Here is a 23471-nt window from a genome sequence, read left to right as displayed (position 1 = left end):
CTAAATTAGTTTTGGTCTTTCACTTTTTGGTATTTATTGGGCATATTTTTTAGTTCCAAAGTATTTTTAAAAATTTACTCATTAATAGATCTAATGCATTATTTGAAGTTCATTCGTTTAGTTTAAAATTTTATAACAAATATAATGGAGTATAGAGAAGAAATAATATTAATTTTGAACTAGTTTTAGTTTGTACTTTTTAGTGGTAATTGGATTATTTCTTGAATTCCAAATTATATGCTAAAAATTAATAAACGTGTTTACAAATATTAAGGCATTAAGTTCTCATGATTTGAAGTCTATTTGTCTAGTAAGAAGATTGAAAATTGTTAGATAGAGAAGAGATAGCTTGGGTGAAGATTGAAAAATGCTTAAAAGAGAAGAAATTGCAATTTCTTATTATCATGCCAAAGGAGTCCAAACTACAAATTTGGAAGAGATTAGAACTTGAAGGCAAATCTCCCTTGCTATGTGGATATATATTCTTAAGCATATTCAAATTAATTATTTTAAATATATTTTTAAGACAAAATTATTACTTAAAGTCACAAAATATATTATATATATATATATATATATATATATAATATGTATTATTATCAATTTAATCTCATCTTAGTGATATTTATTTTGTATATTTTAGTAAAAACTAATATTTTCATCATTGCATATGATCATGGAAATTTCACATATACTTGCTAACAGATCAAATGGCTTATAAGAAACTTTCATTTTAGTTTTTTTATCTTTTAGTTTTTTTTTTTTGAATCTTTTGACCATTTTTATATCTTTTAAAAATGAAGTTTTGTAATAAATTTTTTTGACATTTTCTTTTTATTAATAAATTTTTTTTGTAATAAATCTCTCAAACATGAGTGACTAGATTTTATTTTTATCAAAGGAGGAAGGATTTAGAGTCAAGATACATGATGAATTAATAGCTTGAAACTAAGATTGAAAGGTAGTCTTGAATAAATTGATTAACTTGAGAAAAATAATATCTTTTAATTTCCTTTAATAAAGAATATAATAATCTTAATCAATTTGCCAAATATTTAATATTGATAAGATGAAATCATAAAGAGTCATTATAAGATCTATTAGAAGGTAATTAAAGATAAATTGAGCTTAATTGTGAATAATTGATCGAAGCAATTAAGATTCATAATTTGAGATTTTAATGGATTTAAATTTAAAGTTAAATTAAATATCAATTTAGATGACATTTTAAGGTCTTCAACGGTTCAACCTAACTTGATAAATTATACATCTTATTAACTTTTTTAATATCGAAATTGATTTCTAATGAATTTGAAATCTTAGTGTTTTTTCATTAATATATTTTGTTTCAAATCTCATATATGATTTTTCACCGTCTCCCTTTTTTATCATCGCCATCTCGATTCACACGATATTCTTTCTTAATTACCAAATATATTCGTCATCCTAGTGAACAATACCTAAAGTTATTTGTTTAAGCAAAATCTACTTTAGAATAATAGAATTATTTGTCTTGACACTACGAATTTGATCATCACCAATGAATATATGTAAGCATCCACATGTTCATAGAAATGTATACATGTCATGTTCAAGTGATCAATGGACAACACGTTAGCATCAACCATTTATTTTTGAGAGATAGCAGAGGATGCATCCTCTTGGTTGCTCAGTGTCTGAACTTCCATCTTCTTGCTTCTTTTCAGTTGTTTTACAACATCCAGTCGCTCGGAGGAATATGGAGATGGGATCTAATATCCGGTATCATCAATGAAACAGGATAAGCAGAAAGAAAGGATAAGACCATAAATGTGAGGGAAAGGGTGACAAGAATTACCAAGGATGGCATGTACTTCTTTATAGCTGCTAAGATGGCCGCATGCCCTACAACAGATACCTGGATCACAGAAAAAGATAAAAGGATTTTAAAGCACCTCTCTTATAATTATTTTGACAGTTGATGCAAGCCCAGATAAATTGTCTTCTATGGCAATTATAATTCATTTTGTCTGATCAAAAGTCACAAACATGGATATGAAAAGAGAAAGCCAACTGCTACTTCAGCCAATGATGAAAGATAAAAAATTGGAGAATAAAGAGTTGATGAGTAGGTGATTACAGGGAGTAGCATTAGAATTGTAACTGGGATAAGTGAAGCAATATCAGCTAGTGTTTGTTTTAGCTTCTTTCTTTCCCTTTCTGTAACCCTGCGGCCACGCATTTGCTTTAGTAGAAGCTCCAGAGAAGCCATGATGTCTATGAAGAGCAGCTGAGTGCCCATCCATATATCCTTAAACACAGTTCAATTTGAAGCATTAGCATCTGAACTTTGAGATGGTTTTTTTTTACTAATCATCGAGTCAGATGATCATTGGACTTACAGAGCTTGTAGATATCAACTTCATGCTGGATTTCCTGAGTAAATTTTGATGCAGAGCCTCTGATTCAGCTGTCCTTCCTGCCTCCACCAGGGTTCTTGTCTCTGTCCCCACTTTGCAGCTAGCCTGCCAGCAGCAAATTATTGTAATTGTTGCCTAAAATTGTGTAGTGCAGTCACTTATTTACAAAGAATAATTTCAGAATGGTGTTTCACAGTTGTTGTTGGGTCCATCTATCCACTGAGGACTCATACCTTGCTCAGTTTATTCCCAGACTGAGGTATTTTTTCTGGATTTCTCCTTGCCATTAAGTCAGTCACCTTCTGTTGTGCATCCAAGGTTACTGATGAACTTGTAGTGTCTTTAGTTCCACTGGATTGTGTTTGGTCAAGGGCATTTCTTTCTGCAATCTTCTGCAGCTGACTGCTTGAGAAATCGGCATTATCATACCCTGATCTATCATAGGCAGCCCAGTAGTCTTCCAGACAACTAGTAAGCAGGCTTTGACTGAAAAAAATATAAAAAGTAAAATAAATCAACAATCATGGCAACTCCAGGAAAGAAAATTTAAAATTGAGATTATGCTTACTACCTTCGGAGCAAGAATGCCAACAAGTCTGCATTTAAGGGCTGCTGAGTTGAACTGCTGAAATGTGCAAACCCAGAGAAAACATCATAGCAAACCGTAAAAACAGTATGTAAAATAATCTCTTTCTCTGCTTGGATGGCATGCTGTTTGGACCTCCTTCTCTCTTGATTGAATCCCAAAGGAAATGCAGCATAAAAATCAAGCCATCCAATTTCATCAGCTACTACCTGTAAAGAGAGTTTGAATATTAGAATATTTTCATATATTACCTTCCCTATTGTAAGTGTGTTGAAACTAACTGACCTCCATGAAAAGTTGATACACAGAGAGTGAAGAAAACTTGGGGTAAATGAAAAGGCTACCACACTCCAAGTAACTGAAATCAAAGCATTGAACCTACTGGAGTCTAAGGATAAAGTTGAGAAGTTTAAAAGGGTTATAAAAAAAAAATGCAGAGTGATGTACCTGAGGAAGTCCTTAACCTGCTCATCAAGATCCTTTATTCCCATTCCTAACAAAAATAATCTTGTTTTTCTTCCCAGAAATGCAAAAATTCCTAGAGTAGCCAGACAATTACTCTCTTGAACCTGTCAACCATTAATAGAGAAAGGTAAGACCAGGGCTTAGAACATGAGAAATACTTCCCTTAGCATTCAAATATTCACAATTCCGAATGAGGGATCGACATTTGGGATGATAACTATATGTTTGCTTCTGTAGAACTTGAACACTTAGCTTTGATGGAATCCTTTAGAACAAACTCTTATGGTTCAGTAAATTGAAAATGAAATTATCTAGGGATTGTCCAAGAGTGTCCATGACAAAGGCCAGGAGGTTATTACATGAATCACTGAACTGACCTTGTCTTGAAAAGTCTGAAGGCCTGAAAATACACTTTCTCTGCGAATTGCTTTAGCGAGTTTTTTCTGAGCCAAACCAATCCAAAATTCTACATCTTCACTTTTCTGGCTAGGCAGAATCTTTGTACCAAAATTATACAGGAACTCCTGTTCAAAACCTGCCTCAGTGGCTAACTGGTGCAATTTATCCACTGAAACAAGACTATGTGACAAATTCATGAGCTCTATTAATGCGTCCTCAATAGACGATATAAACAAGGGGCAGGAAATATGGCCAGAACCCAATTTTCCTACTGCCACACAGCAGCTTATAGCCAGAATAATCCCTGCAACACCACTGAAAATTATTGTGTTTTATACTATTTTCCCAATTCAAGGTACTAGGTGAAAAAATAAACCTGGAAAAGCAGTGGGAATTTGTCCAAGATTCAACAATGTTATACTAAAAGCTGAGAATTCTGTGAGCTAACCTTCCAGCATATTCCATAGACCACTTCTTCAACAATGGAATGAAAAATCCCGCTATACGTGGCAGTTCCACCATTCTAAACCATTCAACCAATTTTGGGTGCCTTGCCTTCAGCTGGCTTTCTATGTTCTGCTCGATCGAGTTTATTATTGGGGACAAGCTGAATGAAATGAAGGAACAAAATTTTAGTCCTAGCATACAAGGTTGCAATCACCGTTTGCCTTTGAAGTGAGGAAGAGACATCAAAACTGAGCCACAAGTGATGGAATATCAACATGTATGGAAGTTCAAACAAAACTTCAAAAAGATGTTTTCAGGCATAGCATGTGCAAGTTTCACTAGTTAACCAACTACTACTTCCAGGACTAAAGCAAATCCATTAACATTAGACTTCTAAAAGACGATTTTAGAACTTACATCTCACGAACTAGAGAAGGATTGTTGCAGCGTCCATGAGAAAGGAAGAATTCCAGTTCAATTGCAGTTCTTAACAAAGCATACACTGCTACCTGTCCTACCACAATGGTATAATTCTTATTTAAATTTATCTTGCCAACAAGAAAGTCATAAAAGTACAAGCATAATACTCTGTATCAGTTTATGGAGGAAGAACCCTAATCACTTAGTGCTAATGGTTTTTGTGTAAGTGCATACCTGATGGGCAATGCGCTTATGCCAGGCATGCACATCAACTCCCACCCAAGCCATTGCTAGCTCTGGACCGCATCTTGCCAATTCAAAAGATTCAACCGTGTGGGAAAAGCTCCTAGCAGACTCATGCAATACCCACACAAGACAATTCACCCGATTGAATTCCATTTTGGTACTGATAGCTTTAACCGGAGGAGGCACGTTCTTATTATTGGTTTGATCAGAATAAGCTGAAGAAACCATGGATGATGGCACCCCAGAAGAAAACCACCTTGATGAATAAGTGGAATATGTAAACAAAATTCTGTTCTTCTTGCCATTGAACTTTGAAGAATAAGGTGCATTGCTCCTTACTGTTCTTCTGTCCTCTGATTCAAAGTTTCTGGGGCACAAAAAAAAAAAATTCATGAATCTTTTAGTCCTGGAATTCAGAAGGCAATGTAATGCTACAATTAACACAAAATACATGGAAGCTTCGTTTTTTTTTCCAAGTCCAAGACCAAATGTTTGGATATAAAAACATCTTTGCAACCTTCCTACCTTTCTGGGTAGTTGATTTACATATAGATATGGAACACCAAACCAAGATGTTGAGAAGTTCCAACTGAATCACCATCAGCAAGTCATGAAAATTTTGTACACCAATTAACTTCAAGAAATATACACTAGGTAAGTAATGGAGATCTCAACATACTGCCTATGATTTTTCCCTCTCTCCAAAAAATTAAATAAGTAATAAAATGAACAAGCCTAATTACTTCAATGCTAGCTACATTAAAATTTTCCCCAGAATTTCAAAACTCTATGGCAATCTCAAAAACTTGGGAAAGTTCATGAACACTACACCCAGTTGGAAAAACAAAGTTCTGAGAGCAGTTTTTAACTCAAAATTCAACAGATGGATGATACACAACAGACTAAATATTACAAATATAAAAGGCTGATAATCAATTGAGACATACATTTACTGGTATAGAAGTTGAAAAGTGAACTTATTCATTAACTTTCATTATATATATATAAAGAGTGAGTGAGATTCTCAGAGAGAGAGAGAGATTACGAGTATGAATGGGGGAGTTGCAGAGAGAGAAGGAAAGCCATGGAACCAGAGAGAGAGAGAGAGAGAGAAGGAAAGGACCAAGCGCAGAAACAAATGGAGAGGTTGGGCGACCACAGAGAAATGGTTGGAAAATAATAAAGAAATTACTAAAATATTTGTCTCTTTTCTTGGGTTTGTCTCCCGCCAGCCCAAAATTTTTTGAAGTATACGAACTGTCATTTGTTTATTGGAAGGGAAGTTTATTGTGTATAGGTGCTCAAACCCAAATCTCCCACACTATCTCATATGTCTCTTCTGTCCTAAAACCAGAAGAAAAACTGTTTTTTAAAGAATTCCATGAAAGTAGGCTATTATCAAGAATGACATATCGAGCTTCAAAACACAATGGTTTCCCAAAACAAGACCCTTTTTCAGTCTGCTCCATACTTCATCCCCATCAATGCTAGCAGAATTGGCGCAAAAGTAAAATAGTAAGAGCTTCCTCAGTATCCAACCTATAATGCAAACAATCCCAGACAATATCATCCTCCAGAAATAAAAGAATAAAGAGTTCACTTCCATTTAAAACCCAGAGTATGGGCTTCAGTGCATCCTTTATTTGCATATTTATAACAATTTCCAAAAATGTTGCTGGATCCAACAAAATTCAGGGAAAATTCAAGAAAATAGTAAAGGGTTACCCTAGTAGTTTCTAGCCTAAATTTGAGCATAGCTGTCGCAGTAAAAAGCTTGTAATCCTCAGATTTCTTAGGTCATTTACATGGTTTTGTATCAAAAGAACAAAAAATAAACAACTAATCAAAATTAGGGAAATGGTCTTCCACTTTGCAAAACTACTGTCATGCTCTCAAAACAAATGGTGATGGGCTTCAAGAATCAATCCTCAGATCATTTTTCCCTTCAGAAGATACGGTGTCAGCTTCCTTTCTGAATCCAAGTTCTGACAAGTCTTGTTTTGCCATCAAGTTCCTGCAAGATCCCATCAAAAGATTATTATTTAGTCTGACAGCATTTCAGATAAGAACCACTCTAGTCAGGAGAAATGTTTTTGTTTTTCTATTCTTTTTTATATTTTTTGAACTGGGAAGCTAGGAGGCTGCGGTGGTGTTCAGAGAGAGGGAGGGAGAGAGAGAGAGAGACAGAGAGAGTAGTGAGTTTCACCAACAAGCTACTTTATGTTTATTTTCACCATTATATTCAATCCTCCACATATAAAAGCAGTATTACACTAGGAAGAATATGCTTTAATGGTTATCCAAGTTATTCTTCCTTGGACATATTTACAGACACACCCTAAGTTGGGAAGATTGGCATGAACTAACATCTCAATCTTAGAGGATAAAGAATCAGTGGAGAGAAAAATTATCACCCTAAGTTTGTAACATACACATTTTTTATATTTGTCAATTAGAGAGAAAGTTGTATCAAACTCAGATGGGACAAGGTATGAGCAAATCTCCCTCAGCAACAGTTCCAATATTCCGCTCAATAGGGTTTCTTTAAAATCCATATGGAACTCCTTATCCAAATTTTGGTGTTAAAAATTTTAGCAATTAGACATGTTTTCACTCCAATAACACTACTGTTGACTCAAAAAAGGAGAAAAGAGAAAAGGACAAAATGGCATCCCATTGGCTAGCTTTTGGAAGAAGTAAAATCCTTTAGACTGAAATATGAGGATTTATTTTCCTTCAAATTAACTACAAAATCGCTAAATAAGCAATTTTTCTGAAGGTGCTGCAAAAAAAGAAAAGCTCCTTCTACAGAAAAAGAGAAAAAGAATCAATATGCAACTTCATCAATGACAACTTAGTTCTAGTTATTGAACCCTTCAAAAAATGACAATCTACTTATAGTGCCAAATGCAATTAGGAGATCAAATAACATCTTGGTTGAGTAAATTAAGACCTGCACAGAGTCACTACACTGCTTTCAGAAATTAATACCCTGAGACAGCTCTAAATTAAAATTAAGCTGATTCAGCTTAACCTTGAAAGGCAAAGAGTTTGCCTTCTAATTTCACATTTGAACCAAGGTTTTGTTATGGAAAGGCCACATTCATATGTCAATGGAGCTTTAACCATCCAAGTAGAGTCATGACAAAGTTCACCTTAAAAATAAAAATGATCCTCACTTATCCCATTCACAGGTTCACCCTTTCAACTACTCCATTTTCTCCAAACAAATGGAACTTATCTCCGAACTCAATAAAGAGAAAAGCAAAACAAAAATCCACTTACTTATCCATACGACATTGGAGGTACTTTTTTGAGAGGTGCCTACATTTTTCAGAATTATTACCAGAGGATTTGAGACAGCTGATATATTCTATCTTCTCCTGAAACACATCAATACAGCAACAGCAACTATGAAATGAAGGAAAAATAGCCAAAGAAACAAAAGACACCCGAAATTTAAGTTGAAACCACACAATGTTCAAGAACTTGTTATGCTTAATATAAGGGCATAAAAAACATATGAACATAAATATAAGTAAAAACTCATTTCTAGTGAAAACATGAGGGAAATTCTACCAGGTCGCATTCATGCATGCGATCCAAAGGGAATATTCCTTTTTCCGGTGGCACTGGCCTTGCACCCCTGGCTCCACCAAATGCACCACCTGCCAAAATCAAAAACTTTCTAATAAAATGAAAAAAAGAATGAAATAATCCTTGACTGCATTTTTATTTCTTTTCAATAGACAGATTTGATAAGTAAGAAAAGTTGACAGTAATGATTTCTACAGTCTGATCTGGTTCATGAATCAAACCACCCAACAAAGAGAACAATCTAATATAAAAACGTAAACATGTATCATGGACTCCAGAACAAAATGCAGGTGGTTTTTAAGTTAACCCTAATTATTAGAAATGGGTTTGGTTTCGAAGACCCTAAATTCTTACTAACGGAAACAAGCCTTGTATTTCCATACCAATTCAACAGAACCTTCATAAAAAATTTCTCTTCATATTAACAAAAATCCAGAAAATCATCCATTGTGCATCATACTACTCCCTTGGGTTGCTAAAAAATAAGGAAAAAAAAAATTAAGCAGTGAAGAAAACCCAGAACAGTTAAAAGGGAATTCCTTTTATTGATTATTTCGGTTTTTTCTTTTAAACCCAAAAAAAATTATGGGTCTCAGATTTTCTTTCGCCTCCGTTTTCTGGGCAACCAAACAGAGAATTAGAAAAGCAAAAATTAAGGCTTTTTGCATTTTGATCAAACTAGAAGGCGAAACACCATGATCATAGTAATCATTGGAAATACAAAATCAAACCCCATAAGAGGGTACCTGAACTCATATTTGTCGGCTTTGGATTGTTCTGTCACGCTACTTCAGTCTCTGCACTCACTGCTCGTCCCACGAAAGCCCGAATGCTGCGGAGAAGAAGAGAGAAAGCTCTCCCGGTGGATTTCATTCACGGGGGGGGGCTCTACACACCCAGCCCAATAGAGTTGGCCCAGGTTCGAGAGTAGGATAGATTTTTGGGCCTGGATATTGTCTCCCATCTGAAACTTAGATGGGTTCAACCCACCCAAGGTTTGAATGGGTTAGAAAAATATCAAGATTTGTCAATTCTTAATCATCTTAAAAACTAATATATTTATCATTTTTGTTTAATTATTAGAATGTTTTTGGAGTTGAAATTTGAGTTTGTGGGTAATTATTTATTTTAAATCTTGAACATTTAAAATAATTACCCGCATTGGGCATGGACTTGGTTATGGGTTGCTAATTTTCAACTCGATCTTAGATTGGGTTTGGCACGTTAGTCTTTTAACCCATTCAAGTTGTAGTCTTAATCCCCCCGGATAACATTTTTTTCCTCTTACTTAATTAATGTTTTTTTCTTCTAAATTATTTTTCCCTTTTTTGGCCTTCTAAATTTGTTTCCTTTTTCTTTTTCAAAGCTCCTCTAAATTCTAGAAAATAATCAAGATATCTTATATGAACTTAGATATTTTAATTATTTGAAGTTACTATGTTATCTTTATGTTTGGTTTAAGGAGATTTTGGGAAAAAATAAAAAGGAAAAAGTAAAAGTAAAGAAAAATAAGGAAATTTAAAAAAAAAATAAAATCAATAAATTATTTTTATATAATATTTAGTTCATTTCTGATGTAAAATAAAAGAATGAGAAAAAGAAAGAATGAAGAATAAACAAAAATCCTCAAAAAGAAATAAAATTGAATGTAGAAAAGAACATAATAAATTTTCATTACAAATATCTGTCTTTTGTTGAAAGTTACAAAAAGATATACATCAATATGGAATATCATCTACAAGTACCATAATTTGATAAATTTTTATATTTTATAATAATTTTCACTTATTTTAACTTTTCTATATAAAGATTAAATAATTTAAAATTATGTAAGTTTAGTTTTGAAAATAAAAATTAAATTAAATTTTTTTTTTTTTTACCATTTTTAATACTTAAAGAAAACATCGTGAAAGTTAAATTTTGAAAATTTATTAGTAAACATGAAGGAATCTCAAGGTTTTTTAGCTTTGTTGGCAAGCATGGGCTTGAGCCCAAAATAGTTGACCTTAAGGAGCACAATATGTATATTGAACCCTAGAAACTTAAACTTTTAGAAAAATTAGTAGTTCAACATGATGTCAGAATTTGGTTTGACGAGAAGTCTCGGGTTTTGTTTGTCTCTATTAAATATAAATGCAAATTCTATTTGTCTCTTCACTTGTGGGTAAGATTTTTTTTAGAAAAATTAGTAGTTAAACATCAACCAAAATCAGAATTACATTTACAGGAGGAATACAACTTCAAACAAGAAACAACACAAAGGGGAGAGGAATATACAGTTACTAAATCAATCAACTGCAAGTTCTATAGCTTAAGCCAACGAATCACCATCCACCCTTTTTGCAGCTCTTGCTGTCAGGTTTACGGGTATCGGAGGCACGAGGGAAGATCAACGTTTACTGCTGAAATTTTTTGTGAAGAACATTAGCGAGCATATTGCAGTAGTTTATTCTATGAGTAAATTTTACTCGTGATTCTTGCTTGGACATGAATCTGAACTGGAGTCAGTTGCAGAAGAGGCTACACCAGCTGGAGTTGGGGAAGAGGGCGTTGCTGAAGTTGGCCTATGTGCATGTGGATGCTGAATTACTACTAGAACGGAATCGTTAAATCGTTCATTGCAGGAAAGCGAAGATGGCTGGAAGAGCATAAATCGCTTTTTCAGTAACAATACCAACTCAGATTTAGTATAGAATAACTGAATACTGCACAAAATTAAGAACCTAAACAGGATAATGGAGAGCTTTTGTGAAAGGATGCTGGCAGCCATTTGGAAAAAATAAGCTCATAGGATAACTGATATTTAGGCTTCATCAATCCATGGAGAAACTACTAAAAATTTGAATAAATGAGACCATAAACAGGCAAGGGGTTCGAGTTTAACATCACTTACCACCCCAATATGCCATTCATGACTGCTAAAATCTTTGAAAGCTGTTGCATCCATTTCCTGCAGGAACATGAGTTACTATTATCTGAAGAAAAGAAAAAAAAGAATACTAATTTCATAACTGTGTATCTAGAGGTATACAGAGAAACCCTGCATCTTGGGTTCTGTTTATAAGAACCAACCCTGCCTATCTCAGCAGGTCTGCCATCAACCGACTACTAAGACGTGTTAGTGCTCAACAAGCAAATAATGAAATCCAATACAATTTTGAGTTAAGAACTGTAAGATATGGCAGAGTCTAGTCTGAGTCGAGGTGTTTGAAATGGCAAATACAAAAATAGGAGTTTCATTGATGTATAATACATCCTCATATTCGATGAAACTAGAATCCATGGATGATGAAATTAAGAATCAGAAGTTGGGGACTGAGAATGGTTTGATCATGATACTTGTTTTACCCACTCTCCACAAAAAGACCGACAACAAGAATCATAAACAACGTCATTTCTCAAATCCTCAAAAGATGATTGTGCATGATGGGTTCATATGGCTATGAAAAGGAAGACTGATCAGTTAGGCATGGTCCAAAATGTTATTTCAATAGTCTTGAAGTGTTCAAATTTGACTAAGAACTTACAATGCTGTACACTGGAGGCAACCATACTTCCATGTTAGATTTTAAGGATGGCATAAAAGAGAAGCGTGGCGCCAAGTCTTGTGACCTGAAGGTCCATCTACAAAACCAAAATGGATTAAAACCAGTAAGCAAATTTGTCGTGTTTTCTAGACATTGTCTACACCTATAATTAGTAACTTCGTGAATCGTTAAGAACTAAAATGTTTCTATTGAAGACTTTGACTATATCATGTGATTAACACATACCCAATGTACAGAAAGATGCAGAATTGTGCCCATTCTCGAACTAACAAGCGAAGCCAGTATTTTTCTGATGAGTCATCCACGTTAATGTATATCTGACATCCAGAAAAACACTCAACTGTCTCATCGATCGAGCTTCGGTATTTAGCATATTAGTAAATATAATTAGAATCCACAGATTAGGAAATTCATACCACAGTTTCTGCCATGGCTACTATCTGCATTGCACCCTGAAATTTTCTATATATACGAAAGAAAATGGCAGATCAAATTCAGACCATAATATTCTTCCATGAAGAAAAGGCTAGACCATTTATAGTACCAGAAACACATACTTGAACATGATATACTTTGTGTAAACCGCATCATGCATTGCATGAACCTCCTCATCCTCTATGAAACTCAATTGTTCCCGTAACAATAATAAATTTCGGGATATATGGTGGAAGATCACATAGAAGGAAATAAAATAATTAAGCAGAAGAAGGACCTGGATCATAGGAAGTGAAAAGGGGTTACTATTTCAGGTAGAAAAAATAGATTTAGGCAAATGGGGATTACTCTTTAAAATTGACATCGACAAAAATTGGATGCGGCCACAGATTCAAGATCATATTGCATTAGATAGTTAGAAACTTACTGCAAAGTAAGGTACAGAAGCTCGGTAACCAACAAGAGTCAAGTAAAAGACACATCCAAGTGCAGCTGTAGTGCGTCGTTCAGGGACCGATAAACGCTCACACATGATACAATAACCATGAGAAATGAGCAAGAAAGACACGAAAGAAGCAGTCTGAAAGAGCACCCCAGTTACATACACCCCAAATGACATCCACACTGAGCATATCTGAAGATTAAAGCATGAATACCTGCAAGACCAGTGCTTTGAAATATGAAAAACAGTTAATGCAATATTAAGATTGTTTCGGTAAATGATCGAACTCGGATAATTTGAAACGAAAACAGCGAAGAACCGGTTCAAAAGCTATTGTCATCCAAAATACAGAACTATGAAAAACCTTGAAACTTCATTTTTTTCTTTTCAATTTTTTCATTATAGGCACTACCACGTTTCAGTTTAATCATGAGGCTTACCAGAAGATAAAGGAAAGGGCGAGTTGCAGAGCTTTAATCAATGGAACAGATGCAAGTGTCCACTGCAAATTATTCGTCTGCTCTAGTATAACAATGACACAAAAATGAAGCAATTACAAAACAGAATCCAATCAAATGAAAATCTAATTCACAGTACAGGTGATTAAAAAATGAAAATTATAAACAGGAAATATCCAGGCTAATAATTTTGAAGGAAATCGCTTAAACCCTCCTTTTGATTGAGAGAAGAAATGGTGAAAAAGAAAAGAGAATGCAATTTGAGTTCATGTTGTTCTGTTCTGGTTTCCAAAAATGGAAAAAAAATTCACCACTACCCCAGTAGTTCTATGGATTCAGTGGATTGGAGGGGTTTGAAGCAACGGAAAATTCAGAAACCAAGAATTTGAATTTATTTTCTTTTCCTCCATTTTCTCAGCAACCAAAAAGAGCATTCTTTCGAAAGAAGAAAAAAAAACATAAAAACCCCTAAAAAAAATACAAAAACCATCAACTTTCCCAAGTCTAATCAAAATAAAAGGCGCAGAATCATCAGATCAAACCCATCACTGAACATGCAAGTCTCAATTTTCCTCACCCCCCTCTGGTTCTCAGAAAAACTCATCTTTTTCTCCAACAAATACTTAACTTTCCCAGAAAAAATTTCCCATCAAAACAAACAGGCCACCCACATGTAATCAAGAAACAAAGAGTGAAGAGAAATGACCTGAAAATGGCGGTTTTTCCAGGTATTGACGGTCCAAGAACAGGCGGAGACGAACCAGATCGAGAGGAAAGCCAAGTACACAGAAGGAAGAGGCCGATACGATTCGTCCAATCCGATACGGTATCCACCAAAACTCTCTGACACGTCCATTTTCAAATCCCAAACTCTGAGATGAAGAAGACGAAGAAGAGAGTTCAGTTTCAGTTACGTTGGTGTGTTTTTGCCTACACATTTTATATATACTGCTCACACATTGCAAACGTGTCTTTATTATTATTATTTCTTTTTCATATTTTTGTGAATCCATAAATGTAATTACAAAATTAACATTAAATTCATGAAAAAAATATTTAATTAATTATATGATTAGGGCATAAAAAAAAATCTATTTGCCTATGCTATGGTCTTTTTAGTATGTTATGTTAAGGGTGTATACTACTTACATGAGGCAAAAAAGTTGATAAAGTTTTAATAATATGATATCATAATATAAAAATATTTACAAATATATTAGAAAAATTTAGCAATTATTTAGAGAAAAAAATTAGAAATATATGTGTTAATTATTTTATTGACAAGTGGTAAGAATTTTGGGAATTTTAGTGATTTTAAATTATGATTTAATAAGAATGGAAAGATGATGGGTCTGGTTTTGTGGCGTGGGGGAGAGGAAATGAAGCAAGTAGGTATTGAAGTGGATGATGGTGTCATGCAACACAACCACTCATTCCCTTGTGCTCTCCTCATATCTAGCCCAAATTTTGGAAGATCTTCTCAATCATCAAAAGATCATTTACCATTGAAAGCACCCATGTTCATGTAAGTGGAAATCCAAAATTGGATTTTGTTGCATGGAAGGAATCTCCGTTTTATTAACAATTGTATTCTAGGTCTAGCTCGATAATGTTTAATGGTTTGTTTGATAATGTTTTTAAAAATAATATTTTTTTAATTGTTTCTAGAAATAAAATCATGCTTCAGAGATCAAATATGAAAAATTGTTTTTTTTTTGTGGGTTTATTCTCGATAAAAGTGCTATGCACTTAAATATAATATAAAAATAATTTTTATATTTTTAATTATTATTCAAAATACTTTATAAAAATAATTGAAAATACCTCAAATTTATTCTAAAAATCAAAAGTTTTTTTAAACAAACTACTTGGATGGCATTTGTGGGTCCTATGATAGGGAAGAGGTTTAGGAGGCCCAACCCAACAACATTCCTTTGTTTTCCTATGATGGGATTGACCAAAAGAAAGAGGAGAAAAGAAAATTGGATTGAATGTGAATAAAAATGGGGATGTGGTGAAGCTGGTGTTCAACATGACCAACTACTAAGCAAGTTTTGGGCTATCTGACATTGACATTCTTGAGGGCTGTTTGGGGGAAGTTGTTCTGTTAGAAAATTGAGGGATTGAGATTTAGTTGCAGTACAAGAACGGAACATGTACATTAGGTGACCAAACTCACTCATAAGATTACTTTCCTTCAACCCTACTCCATTCACCTGGAAGAAATTCCTAAAATTTCAATTTTGGACTCATGCTTATAAAATAGCATTATATGCAATGGTGAAGTGCAAATCCCTAAAAGAAAATTGCATCAAGGTCTTCCTTCTACAAAATCAATGGATACTCAAAATATGTTAGATTTGGGTCATTCATTTTGGCAAAGGACCCGCCCAAGTTTCATGGTTTTGGGTCCGTCATTTTGTAACAATCCGGTTGAGTCCCACACCACCAAACTAAGGCTTAATGGTTGGGTTTGTAAACATTTTGACATCTGATCTTTGACAGTCGATTTTCAAGGGTGAGTTCACATAAAAATTGTGTTGAATGCCCCTTTGAGAGCCTCTTTTGAACCCTAACACCGGAGTTCGAACTATATGTTTAAAGGTCCGAAAGAGGTTTAGAGAATTCATGGACTATGTATATTAGAAAAAAAAAAAAAAAAAAAGTTGAAAATCTAATAACATCACTTTTCACTCATGGTGTTTGTTTTTTGACTGAATAAAAAAATTTAAAATATTTGATTTTTTTATTTAATTAAAAGTAACATATTGATATAAACTAACATAAGTAAAGTAAATTTGCATTCAGTCACAAAAACAAACACCACCTTTAATAGTAGTTAGAATTTCTTTCCAAGAATTAAGTAAATCCCGACAACTAAACCGAAACTTCAGAAATTTCATGGTATACGTATTGACTGAATTTTTTTTTGTAAGACTCATTACCGGCCTGCAAATCTTTATGGGGCTTTTTCTTTCACCCAATGGGTTCTGGACTGGGCCTTTTTGACCCAAAAGGTAGACAACAAAGCTTGGGCCTAGACTTTTGGTGGCATTTCACTCTTGTCCCAACTATCCAACCAGGGGCTTGGCTGCTCCAATATCAGGATTCAGGCCTGGTTCCAGAATCCGGAACGAAGCCCAAAACCCGTTCGTGTTGACACGTGCACCAAGATGTCGGTTTGTGGAACTCCCCTTTTTTGCTAAATGGGATAGAAATTAGAATAAGATAAAAGATAAATATATCTTCAAAGATGTTAATATTTAATATATTTAGATATTTGATATTTTTTAAAAGTAAAAATATATTTTATCTCAATTTTTGTTATTAAAGGAATACAAAATGCCTTAATATTATTTGAAAATCATTTTACAATTTATAATTAATAAGTAAATTTTTTCTTTAATTGAAATATTTAAAACTTATACAAAATTTCTTGTTTTACAAAATCATTAATATAGAAAAAAAATGAATAAAAAAATGAAATTATATTCCCATAAAGAAGGAGAAGAACAAACAAGAACAAAAAAGGACAATAAAAGAAAGAGGGAGAGAAAAAGAAAGATGGAAACCATGAAAGAACATGTCTAAAATAAATAGGTACGGAAAGAAGTCCTTTCTCTCACACACCACGTCCCCAATTCCATCCACATCAAGCAAAAGTAGGCCACTAACGAATTACGTCTTCAAATTTCTCTCTTTTCCGACTTAATCCCGCACCACCTTCAATGCTCGCACCCTTCTCCTTACTCCAATCACTAGTTTGTCTCTTCTTCATCTTATCATGGCCACTCCCTCCACGCCAAAAAAGGAACGTAGAAAAAAAACCAAAGTTGTGTGGCAGAGAAGGGCTAGATTTAGAGTCATGAACAGACCATATGTTTCTCATTCACCCTTCATTTCATTGTACAAACACAGCTTTGCACGCAGATTTGAAGATCAAATCATGGGTCTTTAAGAGCTACAGTTATAAGGTGAATCTAACTGTACATTACAGCTCATATATCCTGGAGATGATTAAAGCTTTTGGGTCCATCGCCCATTTTCTTCTTGACAGATAAGTTGCATGATTAGATTTGGGCCTTCTGGGTACCTGCATCCACATTAACTCCCGCCTCCACCCCACCCCCCAACCTTCATCTTCATGTGGTGTTTCGCTTTGTGTTAGAAAGTGCCCCAAATTCCTAATTAGTATAAATTCCTTTTTGTAAAGAATATTATATAGAATATTTCTAAGTTGATATATTATTATAATATTAGACTTCCTTATAGAATAATAAGGAATATTATTGGAAATATCTTTATAAACATTATAGGTCATAAGGGAAAAAAGTTATGAGATGGAGATAGACATGTAGAAACTATACGAGATGGATAGATATGTAAGGAAGAACGGGAGGTAGCTAGTGGAGCGAAAGGGTTTGTAGTGAGATATGGATATAAGGAGTGAGGAAACATGAGATATTTCAGAAACCCAATAATTGTATATCGGTTCTGTCTTCTGTAATATTCTTTATTATATAGTGGAATCATTTTCTTTCATCTGTGGACGTAGGTATGATTGGTCGAACCATGTTAAAACATCATGTACCGTATGTGTGATTATTTTATCTTTGTGTTTTTGAATTAACATTATTGACATCAAAGCTTTTGCTTGCACAACACTTTGCAAACCCCAAAGCTTAATTGTAAGCACTTTTTGAAATCATCATAATGGGCTAAAAGGACTGCTGTACAGCTTATTTTGATGTGTTCTAGACATGTTGAATTGGTGTAAAAGCTTTGTGAAAAGGTTTAAATTAATGAGGAGATAATGGTGTGTGTTTGGATGAGTCATTGAGATGACTAATTCAATTCCCTACCCACCTAATCTTTTCTATGTCATCCATTCTAGAAAGTCTATTTCTTGAAGCCTTTTGCCTTAACATGGATTAGGGATGGCTGGGGGGGGGGGGGGAGGGAAGTATCCCAAAAGGGATGACGACAAGAAAAACTGGACAAAAGGAAAATAGAAAAATAAAAAATTATTGAATAAAAGAATTGAAAATTTAGAAATATTTGAAGTTTTAGCACCAAATTGCACATGTTTGAGTAAGAAAGGTGGATTATCATACCAAAAAGAGTGGTTTGAAAAGTATACGATAGTTGAGAGTCATATAATCCTAATAAATTGGTACAACCTCTTGTGAGGAAAAATACGATCATAAATAGGAAAATTTAAACAAAAAGAGGGACAACTTTTACATATGTTTGGTTTTAAAGTATTAAAAAGATGATAAAAATGAATTTTTGTATATCTAGTTTTTCTATAAAAATAAAAAATAAAATGAATGAGAAACTTATATTCAAATTATTTAATTTTTGTATAAAATAATTGAAGTAAGTTAAATGGGTTTAAAAAAAATATAATAATTTTCTTTTATTTTTTTTATTTTAATATAAAATAAAGCTTTGGGGTTATCTTTTGAGATGTCAAGGAATTTCAATGAGTTGTTTCTCGTTTTGAATTAAACAATAAATACGAGAATTAATCGTTTTCACAATATAAGAGTTTTGACCTTCGTTCTCATAGTGAAAACAAGAAAAAAAATTTAAGAGAAAATATTTTTATTTTTTTATAAAGAAGAATCGTATTTTTTATTTTTTTGTTTTCAAGAAGAGAGAAGAAGAAAACATATTCATTTTTTTTTGTTTTTCAAAGAGAAATTGCTCTCATAGAAATTTTTTTTTTAATAATAACAGTTTTTAGATAGTTTTAAAACTTCGAGAAACTGTTCTCTTATTTCTCTCATTTATTGAGTAGGCATGTGAGTCCTTTTGGCATCTTAATTCAATTCCAACATATTTTCTTTTCTTTCCATTTTTCTCAAAAATTTTAAGAGTGAATATATGATTTTTCTTTTATATTTTTTATTATGAATATATTATTTGTGTTTTTTTTTTTCATTTTACAACTAACTTTAGTGGTGGATGACATAATCACGTATAAATTTAAAACAATAAAACATTAATATATTAAAAAAAAAAAAATTTGTTGTTTTTCTTGTAACCGTATATCATGTGAAAGCATACGTGACATCAAACTTAAAATAAGACCATGTGATTCAATCATATGAGAAAACCATAGCAAAAGTGGAAACAAAAAAATGGATCAATGAAGTAATTTGGGAAAACAGATTTCACTTTCTCAGCGGTTTCAGTGCCAGCTACGACCGATCGAAACAAAAAATAAAAATAATAAAATAATAAAATATCAAGAAAAAACCCCATTAAAAAATTGAAATAGAAAGACAAAAGATCTATCTCAGTTGGGTGGTGTTGGCGTGTGCAGATCTCATAATTCATGAAAATGGACCCATCGATGAAATCTCTGAGTTGTTCTTTTGCCACCATGCGCTGGGACGAATCAATACAGTCCTCGTGCTATGAGCCTGTTGACCATGTGTGTGTACCTTCAATTTCTCCATCCCTGGCTTCATTTTTCTTTTCCATTTTCTTCGTTTCTCTTTCATTTGTGGTATAATGTACATCTCCATTGTAATAAGATATTTTTTTTTTCTCTTTCATTTGTGGTATAATGTACATCTCCATTGTAATAAAATATATATTTTTTTTTTCAAAAAAAAAATGTTACGAAAAGTGTGATTTCATAAAATGATCATAAAATAGAAACCCTTTAGAAATAATTCAAGCTTTATGACTCAATAGTCAAAGATAGTATCTAGGATGACTAAAAATAGTATCGAGGATGACTAAAAATAGTACTTATATCATTAAAAGATAGTACTTAAATGCTCAAAGATAATCCATTTGATAAAAAAAAAATACATGAAATGTTAATTATTTCTAAACGATTACTTGAAATTTGTATATTATAAATTTGAGTTTCTATTTGATAGTTTTTTTTTCATATCAGTGTATGAAAGCATATTTTTCTTAAAAATATTATTAATTTATTTATTTTCTATGTTTTAAAAATAATTTTTATATGTAATGTTTTATTTTTATATTATATAATTATTTTTAAAATAATCTTAAAAAAATAATAAAAAACAAAAAAAAAAATACCTAAAAATACCTTATTTTCTATTTTTAAATACATAAAATTACTTCTTCTTTTTTTGTTTCTTACTTGTTAGTTATGATTTTTGTTTTTTATATTAACAAATAGAAAACTATTCTTAAAAGACAATTACCGAACAAAATCTAAAACTTTCTATTTTTATCATGATACAAAATATTTAGGAATAAGATTTGACTTAAAATATTAATGGCATAAAGCATATTTTGAAGGCTAATACTCTTTAGATGAAAAAACAAAATTGGCCAAAACTTCAAGATAGTTGAAATTTTCAAAAGAAAAAAAAAAAAAATATTAGCATTATTTAATTATGATTTTGTGATTGAAGTGATACTTAAACTAAGCTTCACTGTCCCCATTGGTATTATTAAGCAAAATGAATAAAATTATGAACTAAATTATTAGTTGGTTGAATTATTAGAGTGGGCATTTGAAGTTAAATTGACCCTTGATCTTCCAATATGCTAAAACTTGATGGATCTCCAAGAGAATTATGAACGTATGGAATCATACCTTTGGAGTTCAAATCATGGAGGCAATTGGGCATTAAATTAATGGAAGCGGAAATTAAAATAAGCATTGTAAGCTGAAAATGACAACACAAGGCAAGTGACTTGGTAGAAAATAAATATTTAGCAAAAGTTTCAATAGTACACTTAAGATACGTTGTTCCCCGAGAAACATAAACAATGTGAAATAGAAAAGAAAAGAAGGGAAAATCATGGAGATTTTGTTACTAAAAGAGATGAAGGAGAAGTGATTTGATGGAGAGATATGGTAGCTCTTGTATGGAAAAAGGTTGAAAAAAAGTAAATTCTAGCGACCTCCATCTCTTTCCCAATAAGTGAAAAGGGAAGAAAATGCAGCAGTGAGGATGGGTTGATCCACGTTTGTAGCCTTTTGTAGGTATATGGGAGTGGGAGAGAGGGTGGTGAGCAACTGAGATGGGTGGAGACAAATGAAAATGCCCTAACGGACAAATGGAGGTGGACGTGGGCAGTGGAGGTGAAGAGTTAGAAAAGGGGCGTTTTAATGAGGTGGGGGTCTGCCTTGTGCCACAGCCTTGGTCCCACAGTTCTCTTGGCTCAACCCATTCTTCCTATGGGTCCCTCTCTCTCTCTCTCTCTCTCTCTCTCTCTCTCTCCTTTTCTCTCTCTCTTGTATGTACTCTTAAGACTCTGGTTTTGGTAGTGTAGTGACATGAAATTGGTAGGTTGGGTGTCGCTGTGAAAAGGAGCGTCTCCATCCCTTAAAACCCCATCCTTCTCCCACCTCAAATACACACCAACAATCCCTCAAATCTCTCTCTCTGTTTCTCTGTCTCTCTCTCTCTCAATACATACTTGATTCTCTCTCCATTGCTGTAGTCATCTCTTCACCTCTGGCCTCTTTGAGACGTCTCTACATTATCATCTGTACTGCTGTATTCATTTTCTTGGAAGGATTCGAGGTGGGTTTATCCTTTTGGTAATGGGGGAGCGACCAAGTTCGGAAGCTGAGAGTACTAGTAACAGTACTGCTTCGGCTTCTCCATCTTCGCCATCTTCATCTGGGTCTTCTCAGTCTGTTCCCAACTCGGTTTCTGACACATCCAAACAAGTCAAAGCTCAGAACCCAGCCACCAAGAGAGGGAGAGACTGCAACAGACACCCAGTGTACAGAGGGGTTCGAATGCGGAGCTGGGGCAAATGGGTGTCCGAAATTCGAGAACCGCGCAAGAAATCGAGAATCTGGCTCGGCACATTCCCGAACCCGGAAATGGCAGCGCGAGCCCATGACTCCGCCGCCTTGAGCATCAAGGGAGACTCAGCGATCCTAAACTTCCCCGACCTCGCCCATTTGCTTCCCCGGCCGGTGACGCTCTCCCCGCGCGACGTCCAGGCTGCCGCGGCCAAAGCTGCGGCAATGGAGACGCTAAATTCGACAACAACAACGACAACGACAACGTCATCGTCGTTGTCGTCTTCGTCGGAGGAGTCCACGTCGGATGAACTGAGTCAGATCGTTGAGTTGCCCAATATAGAAGGCGAGCTTGACTCGGACGAGTCGAGGAACGAGTTTATATTGGCCGACTCCGTGGAGGGGTGGTTGTATCCACCGCCGGCTACGGCGGAAGAAAACTTTTGTGCATATTTCGGTGATCCGATCAGCTTTGAAACTCTCTTTTGGGATTCTTAATTTTGCTAAATTAGTGTGATATTCTTTCCTTGGTTTTTTTTTTTTCCCCACTTCTATTACTATTCACCTAACATGTAAAATAAAAACATCGGTGAAAATAGTAATTTTCTCACTTCTTCATTTGTCAAAGTCAATGCTTTTTTTTTTTTTTCATAATTTTGGACACCATTGTAATAAAATGTAAAAATTATAATAATTTCATAAAGTCTTGATAAGAATGAAGCTTATAGTAGAAGACATTGAAAATATGGATGCAACAATCACCAAATCACATTTAATAAAGTTGGTCCATTGATTGCAAAATACCTTGCCGTTCTGCCCACGGTGACCTGACATAGACTAAATCCATGACGAATAGAAACAATGCATTTGGCAGTGTTTGTATTTTTATGCGACAAAATAATCTTGGATTCCTCGAGAAAATATTGGAAAGAAAAAAAAAAGAAATTAAATTAATAAATTATTTTTATATTCATTTATTTGAATTTTTCTATTTAAAGGTTCAAGTCTTAGTAACTAATCAAAGCATTGGAATGAAACCGTGGGCTTGTAGGTAGATAGGTAGATAGATAGCTTGGTATTTTAATAGATTGAATGGATAAGACCTTTTCTAGGGAGGCGGTCAAAATACATAAGTTTAATGAATTAAATAAAAGAAAACTATTTTTCTTAGTATAGTTTTTTCATTTTCTTAATATTTTTCATGACCTAAACATTTTTATAAAGTACTAAGAAAATAATATTTAAAAAAATTATTCTATGGTATTTGA

General features: G+C 33.7%; 4 protein-coding genes across 6 annotated transcripts; 1 reads left to right on the top strand and 3 right to left on the bottom strand.

Moving 5' to 3' along the window:
• Nucleotides 1–1526: 1526 nt before the first annotated feature.
• On the bottom strand, nt 1527–6467 carry LOC100855084 (uncharacterized). Of its 2 annotated transcripts, XM_019221946.2 has the most exons (12): nt 4951–6467; nt 4714–4805; nt 4298–4456; nt 3810–4164; nt 3433–3554; nt 3271–3343; nt 2971–3194; nt 2633–2885; nt 2382–2504; nt 2120–2290; nt 1838–1897; nt 1527–1751 (listed from the first exon to the last, which is right to left on the bottom strand). In XM_019221946.2, exons 1-12 carry the CDS (start codon nt 5413–5415, stop codon nt 1629–1631), a joined length of 2220 nt encoding a protein of 739 aa, XP_019077491.1. In that variant the 5' UTR covers nt 5416–6467; the 3' UTR covers nt 1527–1628. The 2 variants fall into 2 exon arrangements, with proteins under 2 accessions (XP_019077491.1, XP_019077490.1); XM_019221945.2 differs by having other exon boundaries at nt 2971–3554; nt 3828–4164.
• A 95-nt stretch (nt 6468–6562) lies between these two features.
• LOC100251595 (cytochrome c oxidase assembly protein COX19) lies at nt 6563–9457 on the bottom strand. The gene is made up of 4 exons (XM_002284132.4): nt 9306–9457; nt 8542–8630; nt 8248–8345; nt 6563–6976 (listed from the first exon to the last, which is right to left on the bottom strand). Exons 1-4 carry the CDS (start codon nt 9313–9315, stop codon nt 6877–6879), a joined length of 297 nt encoding a protein of 98 aa, XP_002284168.1. The 5' UTR covers nt 9316–9457; the 3' UTR covers nt 6563–6876.
• Nucleotides 9458–10758: 1301 nt separating this feature from the next.
• LOC100256719 (uncharacterized) lies at nt 10759–14431 on the bottom strand. Of its 2 annotated transcripts, none has more exons than XM_002284118.5 (9): nt 14149–14431; nt 13425–13501; nt 12970–13198; nt 12665–12819; nt 12524–12569; nt 12333–12424; nt 12087–12183; nt 11453–11509; nt 10759–11197 (listed from the first exon to the last, which is right to left on the bottom strand). In XM_002284118.5, exons 1-9 carry the CDS (start codon nt 14296–14298, stop codon nt 11024–11026), a joined length of 1077 nt encoding a protein of 358 aa, XP_002284154.1. In that variant the 5' UTR covers nt 14299–14431; the 3' UTR covers nt 10759–11023. The 2 variants fall into 2 exon arrangements, with proteins under 2 accessions (XP_002284154.1, XP_019077549.1); XM_019222004.2 differs by having other exon boundaries at nt 13425–13506; nt 14149–14395.
• Nucleotides 14432–21603: 7172 nt separating this feature from the next.
• Nucleotides 21604–22830, top strand: LOC100243009 (dehydration-responsive element-binding protein 3). The gene has a single exon (XM_002278870.5). It carries the CDS (start codon nt 21994–21996, stop codon nt 22699–22701), a length of 708 nt encoding a protein of 235 aa, XP_002278906.1. The 5' UTR covers nt 21604–21993; the 3' UTR covers nt 22702–22830.
• The last annotated feature ends 641 nt before the right edge of the window (nt 22831–23471 follow it).

Source organism: Vitis vinifera, chromosome 9, assembly GCF_030704535.1.
Source record: "Vitis vinifera cultivar Pinot Noir 40024 chromosome 9, ASM3070453v1".
NCBI classification, from domain to species: Eukaryota; Viridiplantae; Streptophyta; class Magnoliopsida; order Vitales; family Vitaceae; genus Vitis; species Vitis vinifera.
The sequence above is the reverse complement of the archived record's forward strand: the minus strand, read 5'-3'. Positions and strand labels throughout refer to the sequence as shown.